The 20,471-nt window shown below is 40.6% G+C and overlaps 1 protein-coding gene and 1 long non-coding RNA gene across 3 annotated transcripts; both read right to left on the minus strand.

Annotated features, from left to right (window-relative positions):
* Nucleotides 1-3,252: 3,252 nt before the first annotated feature.
* Nucleotides 3,253-4,174, minus strand: LOC140626079 (vomeronasal type-1 receptor 46-like). The gene has a single exon (XM_072813691.1). The coding sequence runs from the start codon at nucleotides 4,108-4,110 to the stop codon at nucleotides 3,253-3,255; it is 858 nt and encodes a 285-aa protein (XP_072669792.1). The 5' UTR covers nucleotides 4,111-4,174.
* Nucleotides 4,175-6,073: 1,899 nt separating this feature from the next.
* Nucleotides 6,074-7,270, minus strand: LOC140626241 (uncharacterized). 2 transcript variants are annotated; one of them, XR_012025434.1, is made up of 4 exons: nucleotides 7,199-7,270; nucleotides 6,976-7,080; nucleotides 6,655-6,824; nucleotides 6,074-6,234 (listed from the first exon to the last, which is right to left on the minus strand). It is a non-coding gene; the product is annotated as an uncharacterized lncRNA (long non-coding RNA). The 2 variants fall into 2 exon arrangements; XR_012025433.1 differs by having other exon boundaries at nucleotides 6,074-6,824.
* Nucleotides 7,271-20,471: the final 13,201 nt, after the last annotated feature.

The raw sequence follows: 20,471 nt of genomic DNA on the forward strand, positions 1-20,471 counted from the left end.
CAAGAAATCCACTATCATTTAAGAATTGTAGATAACTTGTTGTTTAACTCTGGCTGCTTTTAAGATATTTTGCTTTCATTTTTACAGACTGATCTGGATATAAACATTTTTGAGTCTATGCTGCTTAGAATTCTCTGAGCTTTTGAAGCTACTAGTTTGAATTTCACCAAATCTGAGACATTTTCAGTTATCATTACTTCAAAACTTCTGTAAGATTTCACAGGCAAAACTGATACAGAGTTCACCTTCCTACTCTATTTTACTCATAACAAAACTATAAATGAGAGGCAAGAGGTAGTTGGTGGGGGTTACCAGCCATGTCAGGGTGTTCTAAAATTCAATATTCTCGGTTTCTCCTTCCTCCCTCCCTCCCGCTCTCCTATATGGGTAACAATTTAGTCATGTGCTTCTCATTTTAAGTTACTTTCTGCTTAAGATTCTAGATTCAATTTAAATTTCTCAACTCCATCCTAACTTTTCCAAGGGAAGCACAGAAGAACACTTACTTTGAGAATCCAAATTCCAGGCTCTCTGTAATCACTAATTTTGTGTGTCAACTTAACTGATCTAAGGGATGCCCACATAGCTGGAAAAACTGACTTTGTCTCTGAGGGTGTTTCTGGAAGAGAATAGCCTTTGCTCAATAGACTGAGTAGGGATGCCCTGTCACCAATCTGCTAGGGGTCCTCCTGGAACAAAAAGGCAAAGGAAGGCTGAATTCCTTCTCTCTTCTTGAGCTGGCAAGTGAATCCGCTCCAGCTCTCCATCCTGGCAGCTCCTGGTTCTCAGGCCCTCAGACTTGGGTATGTAAATAAGGAACCCCTTGGTTATCAGGCCTTTGGACTCGTACCGGACACTACCACTGGCTTTCCTGGTTCTCTAGCTTGCAGACAGCAGACTGTGGGACTTCCCTGCCTCCAGAATGGAGTGAGCTAAGTCCAATCATTTCTCTCTCTCTCTCTCTCTCTCTCTCTCTCTCTTCAGAGAGACAGATACAGATACATAGATATAGATATTTCCTGTTGATTCTCTTTCTCTGGAGGACCCTGACTAACACACTATCCTAACCATTTTTGTTACCAACCACACATCTCCGTATCCATCTGGATACTTTCTATTTTAATGCTCATTAAGTCTCTTCTTTATAATTAATTTTAAAATGCTATTCTTAACTTCATTTCCAAGCTCTTACATCCCTTCCTTTGGGGTCCATTACCCATGACCAGTTCAGGGAGTGCTTATTTTGTCTTGTTCTCCATGATAGAAAAAGATGTCATAGGGAAGTTACAAAACTAAGATAAATAGCATAATCTTGGCCTTCCAACACCCACAGTTATATAAAGGAGTTAAGCTCCTAAACATATTACAATATAGCATAATAACACAGATAAGTTATTTAAAACTGTGTTGACATGGTCCAACAAAACCAAAGGGAAGTTTAGTAGGGAAGTAAGAGACTCAAATGTATACAAGGGTGACAAAACAAGTATGATACAGGCATTCATAAAAATGGGATGGAAAATGCCTATATGAATTCTAAGATTTGCATCATAAAATATGTGAAATCAGTAAAACAGCATCAGGTAATTTTCAAAACAGCTTGAGGATATATCTTATTGCCAGAATGATGACTTCTACTCAAATACCTATTTGGGTTCCAATTTAAGAAAAATATAAACCAAATTTATTATTTAAATTAGTGTAGAGGGCAGCCCTGGTGGCTCAGCGGTTTAGCGTCGCCTTCGGCCCAGGGCGAGATCCTGGAGACCTAGGATGGAGTCCTATATCGGGCTCCCTGCATGGAGCCTGCTGCTTTTCCCTCTGCCTGTATCTCTGTCTCTCCTTCAATCTCTGTGTCTCTGAATGAATGAATAAATAAATAAATAAAAATAAATAAATAAATAAATAAATAAATAAATAAATTAGTGTAGAAACCAAATTATTTTGTAGCTCTTTGATGGCACACCAATGTGAGACTGATATTATTGTGGCAGTGTCAGAGCACTAACAAATGTGTTTTGAAACAAGCCACGCACTATTTTCAAACTAATTTTTTTTTTTTAATTTTTTATGGTCACACACAAAGAGAGAGAGAAGCAGGCTCCATGCACCCGGAGCCCGACGTGGGATTCGATCCCGGGTCTCCAGGACCGCGCCCTGGGCCAAAAGCTGACGCCAAACCACTGCGCCACCCAGGGATCCCCTTCAGAGCTTATTCTTTATTCATCTTTATAAAGATATATTCAAAGATTTAAAGACTCAGAAGATAGGGGGTCCCTGGGTGGCTCAGCGGTTGGCGCCTGCTTTTGGTCCAGGGCTGCGCGATCCGGGGGGCCCGCGATGGAGTCCCGCGTCGGGCTCCCGGCATGGGGCCTGCTTCTCCCTCTGCCTCTCTCTCTCCCTCTCTCTCTCTCTCTCTCTCTGTCTATCATGAATGAATAAAATCTTTTTTAAAAAAGACTCAGAAAATAGAGAGAGATATAAAAGGAAATTCTACTGATTTGTTTCACATACCTAGGTTCTCTAAAACCAGATCATACTGTTTTAAGGTTCCTTTGCACTCTTGCAAAAGAGAGGGATCGGATGGAGTTGAAATATTACATTCCATTTTTGAATACCATTGCTCTTGAGTTACTATCTTTTATTAATTACAGATACATCTTGCTCATCATTCCATAGCAATACATTTTGAACTCACCCATTCTTTCATAAGCTCAATAGCATCCTCTTGTATGGCAGAACCCTCTAGAATATTTTCACATAGCCAGCAAAAAATAGTCTATTTGCTGGATACTAGTTCATGATTTTTCAAAATCGCCACGATGTGTAGTAATTTTTATACTGCAATTCTCATATGAGCAATCCTCCTAGATGTGACACAAGTCAAAGAGAAAATACAGTAGCGTTTTGAAAGAATTTGCCAAATTTTTCTCCTTCCTATAGGAAGCTTGGTAGTAATAGAGGCATCTTATAAGCAGGAAAGCTGGAATTGGCTTCTTCCCGAGGGTGGCAGGATGGACAGGAGAAGAAGGCAAAGTCCCCAGAGGGCACCCAGAAGTTATTATGATCTCCTTCCTCTGTCAGCTCAGGGCTACTGGTCAACAGCTTTGCTGTATAACATCATAATTTAATTTGTTGAGGCTACTCTTCATTGTTGTTGTTGTTGTTGTTGTTTTTTACACGCAGCCATTACATGTCTTATTTCAAACTTGCTACCCAAGGGATCAATGAAACAGTCATTTTCCTCAAGTCTTAATGAATGTGCCACCATTTAGCCAGATGTCCATCTCTGTGAATCAGCACAAATGGGCTGAGAAATGAATAACTAAGGCTTATGATTTCTAAAACGCTTAGCTTTATGAAATTATTCTCAAGGAAAGAATTTAAATATAAAGAAATAATAGAATCTGTCCAAGAAAAGAAAAGAAAACAAAGCATCAGAAGGAGAACACTGTGAACGGCTCTTACCTCAGGGGGGTTCTGGTAGAGAACCTTGGATCTCCGCAGGTAGTGGGCATGCTTGTGGTGCTTGTGGAGAACATGTACCATGTAGACAGTGGCCCAGCCCATGAGACTCAGAAACAGGAAATCTCGCAGGGCCATGAGAATGAGAAAAATCCACTTCATTGTCTGGCTTGCTGGTAGGAAACAAGAGCCATCACTTGCACCAGTTCGTGATCTGTTTAGGCTGTTGATGTTTCTGATGTAATAGAGTAAGTTCACGCTGACCAAGGAACTGAGTATCCAAAAGAAGAGGAAAAAGGGAAGGATACGCCATGTGGATGCTGGCTTGAAAATGGTGCACGGGGGGGCTCTGGGGCTGATGGTGGCTGCCTGGACCACAGTGAGGAAGCTGCTGATGGAGATCGAGAGGCCTCGATCATCTGGGAAAGGTATCAACCCAAAAGTTTGTATTGTTTTTAGCATGAGCTTGGAAAAAAGAATTAGGATATTTGTAAAAGCCAAGTGGATGAGAATTACATGTATAGATTTCTTTTTAGTGTCTCCAAAGAAAATGCACACGTAATTCACAGAGACAAAGATGTTCCCCACAATGCCAGATCCAGTGAGTAAGAGAAACATTGGTCCCTTGATATTGTTTGAAACCATTTCTTACTTCATGGGCAGAAAAATTTGAATCCAGCAAGCACCTTTTGAAGAAAGCAACTGTATGATGTATCTTCAAAGAATGATTCGTACCAAAGGGTTTTTCTAATGTATAAAGGACAGTTAGGATATATGTAATGGAGCATATTTTTGTACAAATAACTCTTTTCCTTTCCCTGGAAGCACTCTTTGTAGACAATTCTATGTGACTTCAAATGTAATATTGGTAATAAGAATACAAAAATCTAAATTTGCAACCTAGATTTTTTTTCTGGCTCCATGCCAGCAAAGACAATCTATGTGCTCAATAGCTTGTATATCCCAGCTATTTTCAATCTTGGCATGTGCCAAATTGAACTAAAAGAGACCCCACCCGATGTCACCCTGTGTTTTTCTACTTCTTCATTTTGATATTACCATGAGCCAACTCCAGAAGATCTCTACCTCCCCACATTCCACAACACAGACTTAAATACTCTTCTTGCCCCACATATTTCATAGTTCATGAATTTAGCCTGTCTCATTGTTCATACTGCCCCTTCTTATGTTTACATCCATCACATACAGCATTTTTTTTAAGATTTTATTTATTTATTCATGAGAAACACAGAGACACAGGCGGAGGGAGAAGCAGGCTCCACGCAGAGGGCCCGATGTGGGACTGGATCCTGTGACTATATGATCACGCCCTGGGCAGAAGGCAGACTCCCAACCGCTGAGCCACCCAGGGATCCCCACATACGGCATTTTGATTAGTATATCAATCTCCTGGTTTGTCTCTTAGATTCTGGTCTTTATATCTCTGACACATACACTTAATATTTCCTGACTTCTCTTTTAATGCCCAAAATGATTTTGTGAGTTCATCGCTTATAAGATTTCAATGGGTTTTCCTAATTGTCAACATCAAATCAAACTGCATAACCTTTTGAGACAGGACTCCAACTCTTAAAGCCTCATCGGCCAAAGACCTCTAGAAACAGTTTGTGGGCTGCACAAGCTCAGACCAGACTTGATGCAGCCTGGGCAAGAGTCCGGAGCAACCTTGGAATGCTGCCCTGCAAGGGTCTTTATAGGAGGTCTGAGTCCCACGGAGGAATCTGAGGAGACCCAAAGGGAAGCCTGGATGTGTTCAGGATGTGTTACTATTTCCCGGGGTGGGAGTTGGGGTGGGGGGTGCTGGTGGTTAAAAAAGAAAGCCAGTTAACAAGGAATTGGGGGTTGTCAGTAGAAGAGTGTGGTTTATGACTTAGAGATCCCTAATAATGGTAAAGTGCAGCAAAGTGGGGTGGGGTATGTTTGGTAAGAAAAGAGAAATCACTCAAACAAAGGTTTGTAACAGCCTTTCACAGTTTCTGTATAATCCTGGGATAAACAAGCTTTCCAGGTAGTTTAGCAATTAGCTTTTACCAACTTCTGTTTTCCCAACCTGGGCAACAACAGAACTGACTGAATTGTCACCAGTCCAAACCGATTGTCAACCTTTCAGGCCTGGGTAAAACTTGGCTCTTTCATCAATAGCTTCTCCAATCTAATTTTTCACCTAGAAATTGATATAAAACTGCTGACAATTCCCCCCAAACAAAATAGACCAAGATGTTTGATTTAACTCCCAGGGGTTCCATAGATTCTATATACTTTGGAAGCCTTTCCACAGCCTTCACCCCGTTCCATATCCTACCAGGGTTGTAAAAATTTAATTACCTATATTCAGTACTTTCCTATACAAAATGTTTTACCATTTTTCCAGCCTTCTTTCTATCTTCCCCAAATCTCAAAGCTCTGAATCAGGATGGGGACTGCTTTCCGTGTCAGCTGGTAAACCACTCGTCTTTCTTTGTGACTGAAATATAGGAACAATGTCAGAGGAGGGAGGGATGGGACTGTCCCAGATTACTTTTTTGGAAATGTTAAAATAAACTATCTTTTTAATTTTTTTATTTATTTACTTGAGAGAAAAAGAGAGAGAGAGAGAGAGAGAGAACAAGCATGGGGAGAAGTAGGGCCAGAGGGAGAAGCAGGCTCCTCGCTGAGCAGGGAAGCAGATGTGGGGCTGCATCCCAGGACCCTGAGATCATGATCTGAGCCGAAGGCAGACACTTGACCAACTGAGCCATCCAGGTGCCCCTTTTAAAGTAAGCTATTTTAAGAGACATGCTTTACATTCAGGTAGTCCTGAATGCAAGCCCACAAGTCCATTCTGGATCTAACACTCACTGCCTTAGCCAAGTAAGTGCATCCCTCTCAGCTCCTTTTCTCAACTAAAAAGTGAGAGGAGTGCTTTCTGCTACGTGAGACGACAGTAGAGGTAAAGCGGACTGCCTCAGGTTATTCACAACCTGGCTGTAAAAGTAAGTCTGGGCCAACAGCCCCTGTCATTTTCATCCTAATGCTGCTAAGAGGTGCCTCCGTCAAGCTGGCGTGTAGTGGCTGAAGCTGACTTACACATACGGTGCCATTATTAGTGTTAGGATGGGGAGGCTAAGGACAGGTGAGGGAAGAAGACCTTCAAATTCCACACAAACACTTGGAGAATTTTCAAGACACCTGGGAAGACCAAGCTGGCTCATATGCAAAACCCAGGAATGCCCCCAGTGAGAGCCACAAACTCCATCCCTGCTAGTGTTGCTGACAGAGCAGGATGCAGGGGGCAGCGAGGCAGAGGGAAACACAGCTGCTCCTGGAGACTGCAGGCACTCTGATGCTTCGCGGATTTCCTGAGAAAAGAAAGCGGTACCTTGTCTACAGCGCGCCCCAGAGCTCTCTCGTGGTACCGATCCTGAACCCAGGGACACCTGCTCAAACGTGTCTGGAGGCACATTTGCTGAAACCGGTCCCCGTCATCTTTCTGGCCCCGGGGAAACGTACCTTTGCAGGATCAGGAGTCCAGGTGCTCAGGCTCACAGACCCTCTCAGGAACTGCCTCACTTAGTCAAAGACAGGAGCAAGGTCCCTGCATCTGAGGGACGGTTTCTGTGGCACAGGGAGTAATAAAAGACTTGGTCAGCTGTGCTCCCCTGGCAGCTGCTGTGCAGCCGTGCTCTTTGTTGGTCCTTCGGGCAGGTGAACCCTCCACCGAGACATCCTTTACCTTCTGGATTTGAAGAGCTCTTGGCCAACCTCAACTGGAACCAAGACTTGGCTTTTCAAGGTTGTCAGCCTGTCAGGGAAGAGAACACTTTGGTCAGAATCTCAGTCCCTGAAGTACAGCTTTCCCTGTCCCTCCAAATTACAATGAGTGTTTGGCTCAGAAATGTTCTTGGTCTTAATTAATTTTAATTATAGGAATAGGAAGGATGTGTGGTGAGAAAATGAACAAGTAGTTAGTTAGGTTCTGTATCCAGCATTTCACATTATTCTGGCCCCTCCTCCTCTTCCCTGAGTTCCAGACCTTGAATCAGAATGGGGACCTGCTCCCAGACACATCTGAGTGTTTTCCTTTTTCTCTGTAGGTTTTCTTTATGCTCAGGGTTATTGCAAAGATGGCTGGAGATTCTGGTTTGTGAGCTCATCATAACCATGAATATGGAGAGTACAAGTATCACCATGCACTCAGGGTTTTAGTGGGGAAATGATTTTCCTCCTTCCCCTCTGAGTTTCAAGCTGGGACCTCTGTAATAAAAGATAGACCCACAAGAGAAAAACAAGCAGGCATTTACTATCACATATATCTCATACACACATGAAGATATCCAGAGAAAAACAAGCAAGTCTCTGAGGTGGCTGGAATTTGGTCTAAATGCCATTGTAATAGAGAAAGGGTATTGGGGGCGTAGGTCTTTTTGGAGAAAGTAAATGATTTTTAAGAAAGATAAATGTGCCCTTACATGCATACTTGGGAGGTCTGATAATTTGTGGCAAAGTTTGCCTGTGTATGGTGTCCACTTCTAAGCTTCTCTCCTGTGATAGGAACCAAATTTCTCTGGTTAATGAAACTCCCAGGGAGGTAACTTATGACAGCTGAGAATCTGTCTTTAGCAGATTAGGAGAGTTTTAAGGACACCTCTCCTTGCTCTCCTATTTTCCAAGTGCCTACGGCTCTACCTAATCAATATACAAACCAACATAGTTTGGAGTAGCAGGGGGTTGGAGATCTTTTCTTCAAGTGATTGTTCGTTTTTGTTTTCTTACAAGATTCTGTTGGGACACCTGGGTGGCCCAGTCCATTAAGTGTTTGCCTTCAGCTCAGGTCATGATCCTGGGGTCCTGGAATGGAGTGCTGGGTCGAGCTCTCCACTCATTCCGGGGTCTGCTTCTCCCTGTCCCCCTGCTCATGCTCACTCTCACTCTCTCTCACTCTCTCACTCTCTCAAATAAATAGATGACATATTTTCTGTTTATTTGAGAGAGAGAGAGCAGGAAAAGCAGGCTCCCCACTGGGCAGGGAGCCCAGGACAGCCACCTAACAGACTGAGCCCCCCGGGTGCCCTGCAAGTTATTATTTTTAAATTTCTTGTCTATTAAAAAGAAATGGAACTAGAAATCTGGAAGGATGCCCCTTTTGTTCCTAATCCCTCGTGGCCTACAAAGCTTCATGAACAGGAACTTCTATCATCTAGATAACTTTCTCCCCCAAGAATGAACTTTCCCATCACTGATGCAAAGGAATAGAAACAAAATTGAGCAAAAGGTTGAGATGAGAGGTGAGGTTAGAATTATTTTTCAAGAAATGAGAGCATCAAAGAGTCTGAAAAGGCCAGATTTCCCCTCATTTTCTGTGGGGCTGTATTTTCATTATGGTCAAACATTCTTTATTTGGCCAACAATTAATCAGGCTCCTCAACCTTCTCCTAGAAGCTTATGTGTGCTCTCTTGCAAAATCTAGTTGTAGCAAGAACCCTGTATCTATTCCCTTATCTATTTGGGGGCTTCATACCTGTCACCTCCCAAGTGATACCCAAGCACCCTGGCCTGTCTGCAGCAAGAATCCTGAGAGGTCGATAAAGCCACAAGCCCTTACCCTTGATGTGTTCTCTTAGTAATTTTTAATCCTCTACTGAGCCCCCTCGTGCCTCTTGGCTCTGAGTTCTCCTTGCCCGTGCTGTATTCTGAATTGAGGTCAGTGTCTCCTTGCGTCATTGTAAAATCCCAGGGCAGGGTTTCCCTATACCATCCACAGTGGTCCTGAATAAAGTCTGCCTCACCACCTTGAACAAGCATCAGTGAATATTTTCTTCTCTAACATTAGCTACAGGTGTACTGGGAACTTGCTAAAAATACTTAAGGAACACTTCAGAAGAATCTCTTTGAGTTAAGTACTGTTTTCAATCCCCAATTTTGAACGAGGACATGCAGGCACAGACAGATTGCCTGAGGTGCCAATGAGACATCTAAAGGCAAAAGGAAAAAACAATTATCTTCCCTGGTGCAAAAGACATACTTTCCACCCTCCCTTTCCTTAGAGTGTTTTCTATAAAAAGTACAACAACAAATAACTTGTAAATTTTTCCTTGGCCCCTTTGAGATGTGTGTAAGTTTTTTAAAAACCTAAATAAAGCTCTTGCCAGTTGTCACCTTTTGCAACATCACCCTGAAAAGAGTGCTCTTTTCTCCCAGTTTCTATGGGAGATTAAAAGCCCAACTCCAGGAGGACCTGATTCCAAAAGGCAAAACTCTATTCTGTCATGAAGATGAAGAAATTTATCTTTTAAATACAACCAATTCATTTACACAGTGACCCCCAGATCAGATGAATTTTGGAGGTTCTATGTGTGACAAATACATAGTACTGTGAAGACTTCTTATTGAGAGCAAACTATCATTTATCATGAGAACATGTATGTAATGGATTCCATCTGCTTGGCTGTATAAAAAAATGAGCTTTTTTTCTGTTCTTGCAATCTCTTTAGTGGATTGGCTGTGATGCTCATCACATTATGTTTTAATGCCTTTTCAATAATAAAATTGTTTTCCTTCTCTTTTGCTTTTATAGAGAGTCTTGTGGGTTGGCAGGACATTTTGTTTCTAATTATCATTTTCCAACACACATAGAGGAGGAAGACTTGAATCAAGGGTTGAACCCAGAGAATCTGACACAATCTCACTGCCAACCATCACTCCCTTCCCATTTGACATATGTCCTTCTGGTCATTCTCTCTTTCAGTGTGTTCTTCCTCAGCACCACTGCCAAGTCCTCTAGCCTCTGCCCACATCTTTCCCTCTGCATCTAGATGTGTGTCCCTCAACTTCTCCTTTCTACCATTAGTGGCAGCTCTGGAGTTTCATGTGGATTCCACTGATTCCCACGGTAGGGAAAGGGAAGTATTTCCTTCAACCCTTCAAATTCTTCCAGATGGTTTATGAATTAAATTGACAGGAGACAGATTAACGGGAGAAGAAAATACATGTTTTATTATATGCGCCCTGAGGTGTAATAATGAAACTGAGACCCAAAGAAATGACCAAGGCAGGTGGTTTTTATACTTTTGAGACAATGAGACAATAAATCTGTAAGGATTTGACATTACAAAGAAAACTTAACTTCGGGATCTTCAATTAATAAGGAATTCTAAACAATTTAGGCTTGGGTAGTAATGAATAGAGAGTGATAAGGGGTGTTTATATAGCTTCTTATCTCAAAATTTCCTATTTCTGGTGGATATGGATGTGTCTTTACCTCCTGGTACAGCGAGGATGCCTTTCTGGCAGATTTATTTCCTGCTTTCAGGGGAATGGTGAAAGGTCTGAGTGTCCTGGTTACACAAGCTGTCTCTTAAGTAACTTTTATTTAAAACAATCAGTATACCAAAATTGCATACCTTGGGGCAACCTGTCCTTGGCCCTCATGCTGACTAAGTCACAAGTGATGGTAGACAGTTAATGAGTTACTGGGCTTCTATTGCTATCCTTTCTCTTATGTAAAATGACAATGAAAAGACCTACCTCAGAGAGTATTTGTGGGCTTTCAGGAGAGGTTCTAGAAAGACAGTCAAGAAATATTGCCTATGTATGTTCTGTGTGAATAAAAGAAAAATCTTTCCCAGTCTTAAGGAAATAACAGGACAGAGTGGCTTATACCAATGGACCACATGTACATTTCTTGGCATGGAGCTGTGTGACTCAGAATCTCTAGCTCATCCCTAGGGCAGGTCTGGGTCAACACGATCTGGATGGCATACCTGATAAAAGCATGAAAGCTTTGTACTTCTCTGACATTCACCAGTTCTACAAGTAATTAACAAGTCCAATGTCTCCAAGGAATACCTCCTTTTCTTTTATTGCTCTTTGTAATGTTAAGACAAAATACTGTTTAAAAATAGGCATTTGCTAACAAACTCTGTTAAGCTTTGTTTAAAAGTGAATGAGTTCCTTCTCTGCTTCCACCTTGTCCCCTGCTCTGTGTACACAGTCTGACTCCTATAATGCCAGGGATAGCTTTAGGTCAGCACAGAACTCAGAGTTGTATTCTCTGTCTACAGGTTTATCTATGATGCATCCTGATTAGGCATCACTGGTTGGTGATGTATAAACCTTGTCTTTATTCTTCTTATCATCTTTCCCTTGACTGGCACAAATTATTTCTATCCAGGTCCAGTGCTCGCTCGCTCTCTCTCTCTCTCAAATAAATAAGTCAAAATTGATTAATTAAAAGAAAGAAAAGAAAGAAAGAAAGAAAGAAAGAAAGAAAGAAAGAAAGAAAGAAAGAAAGAAACTGAGCACTTGGGGCCACAACTCTAGCCAGCCAGCAAAAGTCAGCAAGCATACATGGTCTGCACGGGAGTCACCATACACAAGACCCCTGCTTCAACTTTAGGAGAAGTAGCCATTTCACCTAATTCATAGAATCTAATACTGAAAGTAAAGCAAAATAGGGAGACACAGGAATGTGCTCCAACAGAAAGAATAATGAGAGAAGTAACAACCCATACCCATGCAAAAGATTATAAGAGAATACTGTAATGAGTAAGGACATTGAATATGGTACATTTGTACTCATTTCTTTACTTGGAGTAGATCTATTATGATTTTCTATCTCTCCCAGGTTCAGGTTTGGAATATTGGATGTTTCCAGGAGTTTATCCATTTCTTCTAGGTTGTCGGGTTTGTTGGTGTATAATTTTTCATTTGCAACTATGTGAATGGATCTAGAGGATATTATGCTAAGTGAAATAGTTCGACCAAGAAATACAAATGTTATATGATTTCATTTATAGATAGGATCTTTAAAAATGAATAAAGAAGAAATTGGTGGTGGCCAGAGGGGAGGGGTAGGGGCTGGGCAAAATGGGAGAAGTGGGAGGGAGATACAGGCCTCCAGTTATGGAGCAAGTCAGCGGAATAAAGAGCAGAGCATAAAGAATACAGTGAGTGATATTGCAATAACCATGTACTGGGACATATGGCAGCTACATTAGGTGCACATAGCATAATGCTATGTTCGACTTGTCAAATCACTCGAGTGTACACCTGAAACTAGTGTAACATTTGTGCCAACCATACTAAAAAAGAAAAAGAAAAAGAAAGGAAAGAAAGAAAGAAAAGAAAAGAAAAGAAATGAAAAGAAAAGAAAAGAAAAGAAAAGAAAAGAAAAGAAAAGAAAAGAAAACCAACCCAAAGAAAAAAAAGTAACTATCGCAAGATAATGACCATGGAACTGAAGGATGCTTCTCCACTCCCAGCTCCTCACTCTTCGGGAAAATACACTATCCCTTCAGGGAGTGACATTTCTCTTTCTTGTCAGCTCCCTGGTACACAAGCTATCTCTAATGAACTCCACCTGTTTTCTTTGTCTCAAGGTTAGCGTTCATTTCCATGACATCGAGACTCAAGAACCTGGCCTTGGAGGCCCAGTAACAAGAGTACAAGACAAACAGTGAACTCCTCCCTCAACAAAAGTAAACCTAGGAATATAAAACTTGAGGAGAAGATCTTCAGGTCCTAGGACTTGGTAAGGAGCTCTTAGACATGATACCAAAACCACCATCTATGAAAGAGGATTGATGAATTGAATTGACCATCAAAAAAATAAAGACTTTTGCTCTGTGAAAGAGTGCTGAGAAGATTAAAAGGCAAACTTCTGACTTGAGGAATCTTGACAAACATATTCAACAAAGGACCATTCTAGATGTAGAAATAATACTCAAAACTCAAGAGTGGAAAGATGAATAATCCAACTAGAAAATGTGCGATAGATGTGAAATACTTCAGTGAAGAGGACATACAGACGGAAAGCTAACATGTGACAAGATGTGCAATATCACTAGTTTCCAGATACATACAAATTAAGATGAGGTATTACTGCATATCTATGAGAACAGCAAAAATGAAAAATAGTGACAATACAAAATGTTGGCAAGGATGCTGGATATTTATCTATTGCTGGTGGGAAGATTATTTGATAGGAGAGAGAGAGCACACGAGTGGGGGGAGGGCGGGGGGGGGCAAAGCAGACTTCCCACTAAGCAGAGAGCCTGATGCGGGGACTTGAAGATCTAGGATCACGACCTGAGCCCAAAGCAGATGCTCAACAGACTGAGTCACCCCTAATGAACTAACTATTGATGTATGCAACAGTTTAGTTAGATCTCAAGGGCATTATGCTGACCGAAAAAAATCTCTGAGGTCATTTAGTGTATGGCACTCTATATATATGTATATTTACACACATACATACATATGTAATATTGTTTTGTAGTCTTGAATAGGCATGGCATTGCTAGGGTTAAATAATTGCATCTATAAAGAAATGAATCCTATTCTCACCCCAGTCCCAAGCCGCCCCAGTCCCCCATCAACATCAAGATTTCACTTTTATCCTGTGTACCCACCTGGAATTTCTTTATACAAACACAAATAAACACATACAAATATAGAACTCAAATGGTCAGTGATCACACCTTCCATGGAATGTTTGTCACCATGGTGGCGCCCTTCCCATTGGTAAGTCCCTGGCAGGTGGTTGGCTCACTGCTGGGCTGAGAAATCCCAGGCCATATGTACTCCTGTACCAGGAGCCCCTCAGGCTGTATCTTCCCGAAGGTGAAGGTGTTTTGTTACCTAGTGTGCTCACGTGACCTCCTTTCTCAATACTCCATCTTTTCCAGGGCAGTGACCACAACGCCAACACTTGGCCTGCAGACACCTACAGTATTTGTTGAATTGAGCTGGATGGAGTGAGAACAGCTGAATTAACTTGAATATCAGAGCTTAGAACAGCTTTCTTAGAGCCATGGAGATTAGAAAGACTAGGGGAAAGACACAAAAAAAGATGAATTAGAAGGGGGACACTTTGTCCCCTTTGCTGGCAATTTCCACAAAGGGTGGCCTCCTCTGCCTAGGCCTTGTATCAAGCGGTTCTCCCTGGTTTGGGCCGGTAAGAGATGCTTCCTTTCTCAAGGCCATGTAATTTCTCACAAAAATGTATATAGTTAGTGCTAGTCAATGTTTTCTATATTACATATTTCAAATAATAGCAAAGGCAGTGTAGTTTTGTTGTTCAGCTTGTTTATCTGTTAAGTGAGAGCTTTTGGTTCAAGACCTTATAAGATTCTAAAAAAAAAAAAAGACCTTGTGAGATTCTAGTTCTACTTCTTAATGGAATTTCCTTCCATCTCTCATTCCTCCCACTGTGTCTTCAGGTCCCCCTTGCTTGCTTGCTTGCTTTCCTTCTTTCTTGTCAAGTCTTCATTGCCTTCATCAGGTAGTTCCAGAACTGACTTACCAGCATTCAGATAATCAGCAGTAACAGTAGTGTCTCTAGGGGTCTTTTAGAAGATGAATAAGAATAGTGATAGGTTCCTGGCCAGTGGTTTTCAAATTCTGTTTAAGTTTCCACTATTGGATTCAATGTTATGAAATGTTTTAAAAATTAACAAATCTAATGAACAAAATACATATGCCAACACTTTGTCTTGTTGATGTATTAGTTTTATGCCCCCTGCTGTATGGGTAGTGAGAATTCTTTACCATTTTGATTTACTGTTCCTTGATGACTAATGATGCTGTGCACCTTTTCCTATGCTTACTGGACACTATCATTTCATGGAAGTGGCTTCAAGTCTTTGCCCATTTTTACTGGGTTGTTAATTTCCTTTATTTATGTGTAATAAGAGTCTGCATGTATTTTAGATTTGAGTCTTTTGTCAGTTATGTGTATTGTGCACATCTTCTCCCAATCCGTGGTTTCTCGACTCAGTTTCTTAGTATGACTGTTGCTGAACAGAAATTCTTAATTTTAATATTTTCCAAATTATAATTTTTTTATGGTTAGCTGGTTTGACATCCTGAATTGTTAAAAAAAATATCTTTGTCTACTATGTAGTCATAAAGACATTCTCTTATGTTTTCTTTTAAGAGCTTTATTGCTTTCTTTCTTAAACTCTCCAATCCATCTCTAACTGATTGTATTTTGTAAGTTAGGAGATCAGGTACATTTCTCCAGGTGGCTATTTTACAGACCCAACCTAATTCATTTAAAGACCATTTTTTTACCCACTGTAGTAAGGCTGCCCTTGTTATGAATCAGATTATTACAAATATGTAGCCTGAATTCAATATCTTGTTCCATTGATCAGTTTACCTACTCTTGGAACAAAAGTATACTGCTTTATTACTATAGATTTATAATCGGGATTGATATCTGGTAGTGCATCTGTTATCTGCCTAGAGTGGGTCCTTTATATTTTCACATAAACTTAGCATAAGCTTACTAGTTTATACACACACACACACACACACACACACACACACTTTGGGATATTAATCCAAATTGCACTGCAACTTAAGAATGATTTGGGGGAAAAAAAGAATGATTTGGGGAAGCTATGTGCACCCCTATTTTTTATTACAGCAATATTTACAATAGCCAGGGTATGGGAGCAACCTAAGTGTCCATCCATAGATGAATGGAGAAAGAAGACATATATATATATATATATATATATATATATATATATATATATATACACACACACACACACACACACACTGGAATATTACTTAGCCATTAAAAAAATAATGAAATCTTGACATTTGTGACAACATAGATGGTCCTCTTGAGGATATTATGCTAAGTGAATTATATCAGATAAAGAAAGACAAATAGCATATGATTTCCTTTAGAAGTGGAACCTAAAAGACAAAACAAATGAATAAACAAACAAACAAAAAACAGAAACAGATCCAGAAACACAGAGAACAAACTGATGGTTGCCAGAGAAGAGCGGGATGGGAGGTTGGGCAAAATGGGTGAAGGAGAGTAGGAGATACACGCTTCCAGTTAGGAAATGAATGAGTCCCAGGAATAAAAGCTACAACATAGGAAATATAGTCAATGGTATTGTAATAGTGTTGTATGGTGACAGATTGCAGCTCCATTCGTGGTGAGTGCAGCATATCATATGCAGTTGTCCAATCACTGTGTTGTACACCTGAAACTAATGTAATAGTGTGTGTCAATTATATTTCCATTTTTTCATTCAATTTTATTTTATATACATTCAATTAAATTACATCTAGCATATTATTAATTTCAGAGGTAGAGTTCAGTGATTCATAAGTTGAAATATACTTCAATTTCGAAAAAGAGTACTTTGGAGACAATGGACACCTTAAACATAGTGAGTTTTTCTTTCCCTGAACATGGGATTCTTATACATTTATTTAGCTTTAATGTATAACCCAATGTTTTCTAGTTTTCACTGGAGAAAGTGTAAGCGTTTTGTTTTTTCTTATATATTTGATTTTTATATTTTAAGCAAATTAATCAATTATTTATTGTTAATATGTAGTAGGCCATTATTTTTATATTGACCTTCCATCTGTGGGATTTGCTAATTTTATTTCTTTTTTACTCTTTCAAGTTTTCTACACACATAATTTTATTAATGGTGAGTGACTAAGAACTATTTCACTTATTTCAATCCATTTTCCTTCTTTCTTTCTTTTTTTACCTTCCCATAATATCTAGAATCTTCAGAAAAATGCTGAGTAGAAATGATGATGATTAACATTTGTCTCATTTCTAACCTCAGAATTAAACATTTAAAATTTCTGCATTGGATATGATGTTAACTGTGGTTTTCCTGTAGTTAATCTCTATCAAATGAAGTTATAATTTTCTCTAATATAATTTTCTCTGAGAAGTTTTATTTATATTTTTAAAGACTGGGTGTCAATTTTTACCAAGTGTATTCAGGACTCTATTAAAATGAATGTACGCATTTTTTCCCTTTGTGGTCTTTATGAGACTCATGATATTCCCTTATTTATTGAATATTAAGCCCTTCTGGCATTTCTGGAATAAATATTATCCTTTTTATATAGTGTTTGGTTCCATCTGCTAATATTTTGTTTCTAATTTTGCATCTACATTCATGAGCAATATTAGCCTGTGAGTTATTTTATCTTGCAACGTCCTCATTCAGATTTTGGTATCAAAGTTATGCTAGTCTCTTAAATGAGTTTGGAGATGTTCCAAGAGTTCTACTCATGGCTAAATTTACTCCAGAATTCCCTTGCTCAACTCTATTTAGGCTGGAAGTTGGCCTAGGATGCTTCCACCCAACCTTCTACTGTCTGCCCTTTCCTCAGCATCACACTTACATCTCCATCAGCTGGCTCTTCAGCCTTCCTGGCTCCCTCCTCATTTTCTTTCAGGCATTTGCCCTGACAACTTCTCTGAATATTTAACCTTGTCCTGGTGTTTGCTTCTCAGAAGACCCAGACTAGTGGACTTTTTTTATAATATACTTCTAATTTATGCTGGATGGAATTTTTGCTGGGCCCAAACCATCACTGAATGATGTACCTTTAGCTACTAATGGAATCACTAGAGAAAGCAGTTTTCCCAATTTCTCAGTGAGCACCCCAGCATTATGCCGGTTGGGCATCCCTGCTGATCAGCACATAGAGGCTGACACTGGCATAACCAAATGTTATAAGTGTTTTAATATTTAATATTGTGTAATTATTTGTCAGGAAGGAGCCTGTGGTGAAGGAGACAATGAAATATGCCCAATAAAAGAGAAGAAAACAGGTCATGAGAATGAGAGCACTATGAGTAACTCTGATCTCTGGGCTGGATTTTCTCTGAAGCCTGAAACTCTGGAGAGAGAGTACACTCTGGTGATGCCTATAAAGATGGAGAGCCATGTACCCATTGCTCCAGCCCATGAGACTCTGAAAGACAACATCCTGCAGAGCCATGAGAGTAGGAAAAAGCCACCTAATAAGTTGCCCAGGTGGTAGCATATAACTGTAGTCCCAAATGCTGTAATCCCAGATCTGCTCAGGCTACTGACTGCTGTGATGCAGTAGAGCAAGTTGGAGGTTATCAGGAAATTGAAGATCCAGAAGAGGAGGAGATATGGAAGAACTTGCCATGTAGTCTGTGGTTTCAGCTTCCTCCATGAGGTGGTCCTGGGACTGATGCTGATGGCCTGGACCACGCTGAGGTGGCAGGTGGTGCAGATTGAAAGACCACCGGCCACTCTCCCCAGGTAAAGCACAGTCTTACAACCAGCATTGCCTAGGAAATTTCTGAGATGAAAAAATACGGTTATATCTTTGCTCTCATTGGTACAAATAATTGTATTTGCAAAAGCCAAATGGTTGAGGATAAGGCCTATGGGGTTTGTTTGTTTGTTTTTCAGGCCCCATGAGCAAAGTATATACATGTCTCACAAGTATGAAGAAGTTCCCCACAATTTCAAGTCCAATAACAGAAAGCAAGATTATTCCCTGGATGAGCTTACTCCAGATTATCTTCTGACATCATGCACAAAAGCAGGAAAAACTTTGGACAGACACAAATAAGTAAAGATGACATATTTTAGGTCCATGTCTGTTCCAGTGAAAAGAACTGGTGGAGACAGAGAGAGAGGCAGAGACACAGGCAGAGGGAAAAGCAGGCTCCACGCAGTGAGCTTGATGTGGGACTCAATCCCGGGACTCCAGGGTCACACCCTGGGCCAAAGGCAGGCGCCAAACTGCTGAGCCACCCAGGAACCTGCTACAGTCCATTTCTAAGCTCTACTGCTGAACATCATTTTTGACACCTCCTCCTTCACTGCTCATACCCAGTACATGATCTCACTGTAGAGAACTGTGCTAGGCTCTTCCTGGTCCACTTTAGCAGCCTAGACTTACCTAACCTTCAGATACTGTGAATACTGGGCTAACACAGTTGTAGTTGCCCCAAAGAACTGTATTTGGCTCAATGAGAGTGGTTTCTCAGGGAAGACTATTTGGCTTACTTGTCTCTCTCCAAGTGCAGAAGGGGAGTCCCAGCCCCCTTGCCTCAAGGGGGACTAACTCTGGTCACATGTGTGTTCCTAATTTTCCACCTGAGTGTTGTCAGACTGGAGCAGATTTTTTTTCTCTTGTCTGTGCTCTTTGCATGCTCCACCTCTCCTGAGGATGTTCCCCCAGCAGAGGAAGAGCTCTGGCTCCATAGAGATCTCATGGAAATGCAATCAAAGACACACATCTTACTGACACACTCTCTTCCCCCTTTCAAATTTAGTGACACTCTTACAGTCAGAAATGCCTCACCCTGAAGGCCAAGTGTCCTCAGTATTCCATGTTGTGATTTATATAACCACCTTATAAATGGCATCCCTCTTTCTTTTTATTCTCTTTCTATATTATGTCAGACTAAAAAGAGCTTTTGAAACATGAATCTGTTCCTTTTGCTTCAATGGCCTACAAACCATAGATGGCTTCACATGTTAACCTTATGCCTAAACAAGTTTGTCCTTCACAATTGGGCCTCCTCTCCTTCTTGCCAAATTTATTTCTGAATTACTGTCAGCTCCCCTGCCAACAAATGTACATGAACTCCAGATGCTGAGATGCTCCTGCCCTCAGCTGCCCCTTCACGCAGCTAACTGCTGCTCATCTATCACACATCAGCTTAGGATTTTATTGTCTGGTGTCTTTCCCTGGATTCTCTGGGCTCTGCTGCCCTGGTTTGTTTACATGTCTCCTTCCTTCATTCAGTTGTGGAGCACCTGAGAGGTGTTCTCTGTCCATCCTGTACCTACATTTCACGTTACAGCGCTTGCTATTAACTGCTCAGGGAGTTGTTTATGAAAATGTTATTAAATGAGACATATGGTTATGGTTGTAAAACTGCCTGTTAATCAGAGATAAGTCTGTGAGCTAGTTTGGAGAGAGATTTGAGTTGATTTGTGTTTCTTTACAAATGTCACAACTGAATGAGTTGGAGAAGACAATTCACAGTGAATGTCGCATTCACAAGGGACTTGAGTGTTTCCTCAGATGTGTAAAAGCTACACATGTCTATATGATCTGGAGGATGTTGGAAAGAGAGTTTATATAGATTTTAAGAAGCTTTCAAAGCTTCTTACTTCCATAATTTAAGGATGAACAAATGCAGTCTGCGTGAATCAATGCATTCCAGA

Source organism: Canis lupus, chromosome 37 (assembly GCF_048164855.1).
Source record: "Canis lupus baileyi chromosome 37, mCanLup2.hap1, whole genome shotgun sequence".
Lineage (NCBI taxonomy): Eukaryota > Metazoa > Chordata > Mammalia > Carnivora > Canidae > Canis > Canis lupus.

Coding starts and splice junctions, on each gene's coding strand:
- LOC140626079 (XM_072813691.1), bottom strand. CDS start 4,110: ATGGTTTCAAACAATATCAAGGGACCAATGTTTCTCTTACTCACTGGA.